Raw genomic sequence first — 3,491 nt, forward strand, 5'->3', positions numbered from 1 at the left:
TAATAAATTCAAATTCAAAGACGATATTATCATATGCAGTGTTCATTTTGTCACCACGGAACAACCATTGCAACAAACACAAATAATAAAACCAAATATCTAAAGAATATCTTGAGAACACAAATGGAATAAATCAATTTGAGAGGGGGGGGGGGGTCAAACTATTTACCTGGAAACTTTGAACACCCTCCTTAAGCTCAACATACTTTCCAGGTGCGCCTGTGAAAACTTCAGCAACATGGAAAGGTTGGCTAAGGAACCGCTGAATTTTCCTAGCGCGAGCGACTGTTAACTTGTCGTCCTCACTGAGCTCATCCATTCCCAAAATGGCAATAATATCTTGAAGATTCTTGTAATTCTGAAGAACCTTCTGAACACCACGAGCAGTGTTGTAGTGAGCCTCGCCAAGAACATGAGGAGACAACATTCTGGATGTGGAATCCAAAGGATCGACAGCAGGATAAATACCGAGCTCGGAAATCTGCCATGTAGCACAAATCAAGTCAAATCGATAACAACCAGATTTCAATCAACAAAAAATACAGCTAAATATTAGGTAGGCAACCTGTCGTGAGAGCACGGTGGTAGCATCAAGATGGGCAAAAGTGGTAGCAGGGGCCGGATCTGTCAAGTCATCAGCAGGCACATAAATAGCTTGCACGGATGTAATAGAACCCTTTTTTGTGGTGGTAATCCGCTCCTGCAGCCCTCCCAGGTCGGTAGCAAGGGTTGGTTGGTATCCCACAGCAGATGGAATACGTCCAAGCAGCGCAGACACCTCAGAGTTTGCCTGACATAGAATAACCAGACATACAGCTTTTTCAGGCATAATAAAACACAAGTTGAGCAGAAAGCTGAGCATATATGTTTGCGGGTGTCAATTGTGAACCAATTACCAAAGATATCATTGCTGGTAATTGACATAAGGGTACCTGAGTGAAACGGAAAATGTTATCAATGAAGAGAAGCACATCCTGTCCTTCGGCATCACGGAAATGCTCAGCGACAGTCAAACCAGTCAGTCCAACACGAGCACGAGCACCAGGGGGCTCATTCATTTGCCCGTACACAAGAGCACACTTGCTCTCACTCTGCAACAAAACACTAGTGTAAGAAAGATTTATCCAATACATACAAAATGCAGTAATATATTGGATATGTGTTTCATGTACCTGCTTGCCGTCGAGCTTAATGACACCACTCTCAATCATTTCCCTGTACAAGTCATTACCCTCACGCGTACGTTCTCCAACACCAGCAAAGACAGAGAAACCACCTAGAATAAACAAGTGAAACAAATAAGCCAAAATAAACACCTAGAATAAACAAAAAGCTTGGCATGACTATCAAGCTCTGCAAAATACTAACCATGGGCCTTGGCAACGTTGTTAATCAACTCCATAATAAGGACAGTTTTGCCCACCCCTGCACCACCGAAGAGACCAATTTTACCACCTCTTTGATAGGGTGCAAGTAGATCCACAACCTAGTGGAAGTAAAATGCTCACATTAGAATTAATATTTGCACAGATAGGAATTCTCTTGCTAATCTAAAGATGCCTAACCAATTAGAAGTCATGTGTGTTAAGAAAATAACACTTTAGAAGGGACACCTTAATTCCAGTAACAAGGATTTGTTGCTCGGTAGCTTGCTCAACGAAAGCAGGGGCTTCACGATGGATAGGCAGGTAACTGTTTGTTTCTGCAGCAGAGAGGAGTAATCAGTAAATTAAATTCATATACAGGTAATGATCACAGTTTCAATGCATGTTTAACAGACTTACTTATATCTCCCTTGTGATCAATTGGCTCACCAATAACATTGATAATACGCCCAAGAGTCGCCCTACCAACAGGAACCTACAAAAGTGAACACCACAAATGCATCAACAAAAGCAGAAAAATTATGCTCAAATATAGTGACACCCCCTCCGATTTCTGATATAAGAAGTTTATGACAACGATATGGTTCAAAGTAACACTTTGATTGAATTTCTCAGATAAAAAAAGTCACTTTGAACTTGAATAATTAAATATTATAAAAATATACTGGGAAATGTATGGTCTTCTGGACCCACCAATTCACACGATCACTTAGTGAGAACCCTACATGGCGCCCATGCATACTCTGCTTTTCTCACTAATGGATACCTTATCTATGCTTTGAGCGATTCTCAGAGCATAGAGATGCTAAGCCAGAAATTTGTCCCACATGGCATGCACCATCCAGTAACTTTACTGGCTACCTAATGATAAATATTTTCATACTCTGGTGATAGGAATCGATATATGAAAACAGTATCAAAAATAGCAATATAAGGACGTCCATGGTTTGCAGAGTGAACGCCTCACATTTGTCTCCTTACCAACAATCATTACTGAATCAGTATGGCAAGTCCATTGGTAAACTACAGAAATGGATTTACTTTGCACTTGTACCGTCACCAATGATCAGCACCAATTCAGTGTGATGTCAATTGTCAACCCATTCGCTAACTAAAGCCATATATGATTCGCCATTTAATACACAGATCGGCACATACAAATCAAATCCAACACCCACCGATTCGTCATTTCATCAGAATAGAATTAGATCAAAATGGAACGTCTCTAACATGACCGAGGTTGAGAGGCAGGAGAGGGCAGCATTACAGTGATCGGGGAGCCGGTGTTGAGGACGCGCTGGCCGCGGACGAGCCCTTCCGTCCCGTCCATGGCGATGGTGCGGACGACGTTCTCCCCGAGATGCTGTGCCACCTCGAGCACAAGGCGGATGCTGTTGTCGAGCACCTCCAGCGCCGTGAGGATCGGGGGGAGACCCTCGTCGAACCGCACGTCCACCACGGCACCAATGACCTGGCACACCTCACCCACCGCACCGGCGCCGGTGAAGTCATCCGTAATCTTAGTGCCGGTGTGCTTGTCGGAGGTGGGGGGCGGCGTGACCGGAGCGGCCTGCGCCGCGGCGGATGACGAGTAGGCGGCGGCGCGGTTGAGCAGGAAGCCGGCCGGGGACGGGCGGTGGAGCGGCGCGCGGGGGCACGGGGAAGGGGAGGCGGCGCGGATGCGTGAAGCGGTGCGGAGGACCGACGAGATGGCCCGGCGGGTGGCCATGGCCGGCGACGAGGACTTGGATCTAGGTTTGCGAAATGGTCCGCGGGGTGGGGAGTGGCGGCTCCGCACTACGGGAAAGGGTGGTAGGGGTTTGGGATCGGGATCGGGGTCGGGGCGCGGAATAAGGAGAGGAGGATTGGGGACTGGGGCGTTCTCGGGAGCGGGAGGGTTTCGCGGGTGGGCTCGGTCCTCTGTAGACCGAGATTGCTTTTTTTTTAACATCAGTACAGACACAAGCGCTTATATACACGCGCATATACTTATCCCTATAAACGCACACACGCACACCCTATCCCTATGAGCACCTCCGAGAGACTGAGTCGGCATATCATCTTAAGATTTACGAAGTCACTGTAGGCGCCTCGTCGTCGACGGAA

General features: G+C 46.6%; 1 protein-coding gene across 1 annotated transcript in view; it reads right to left on the reverse strand.

Moving 5' to 3' along the window:
- LOC119268788 (ATP synthase subunit beta, mitochondrial-like) overlaps positions 1–3,216 on the reverse strand; it is a 4,392-nt gene extending 1,176 nt beyond the window's left edge. Inside the window, exons 1-8 of the mRNA XM_037550491.1 lie at positions 2,653–3,216; positions 1,785–1,860; positions 1,614–1,702; positions 1,369–1,486; positions 1,173–1,276; positions 933–1,091; positions 566–790; positions 170–481 (exon numbers count right to left, since the gene is read on the reverse strand). Coding sequence (XP_037406388.1) covers positions 170–481; positions 566–790; positions 933–1,091; positions 1,173–1,276; positions 1,369–1,486; positions 1,614–1,702; positions 1,785–1,860; positions 2,653–3,114 — 1,545 coding nt within the window. The 5' untranslated portion in view covers positions 3,115–3,216. The remainder of the gene's footprint in view (positions 1–169; positions 482–565; positions 791–932; positions 1,092–1,172; positions 1,277–1,368; positions 1,487–1,613; positions 1,703–1,784; positions 1,861–2,652) is intronic.
- Positions 3,217–3,491: the final 275 nt, after the last annotated feature.

This window comes from Triticum dicoccoides, chromosome 3A (assembly GCF_002162155.2).
Source record: "Triticum dicoccoides isolate Atlit2015 ecotype Zavitan chromosome 3A, WEW_v2.0, whole genome shotgun sequence".
NCBI lineage: Eukaryota > Viridiplantae > Streptophyta > Magnoliopsida > Poales > Poaceae > Triticum > Triticum dicoccoides.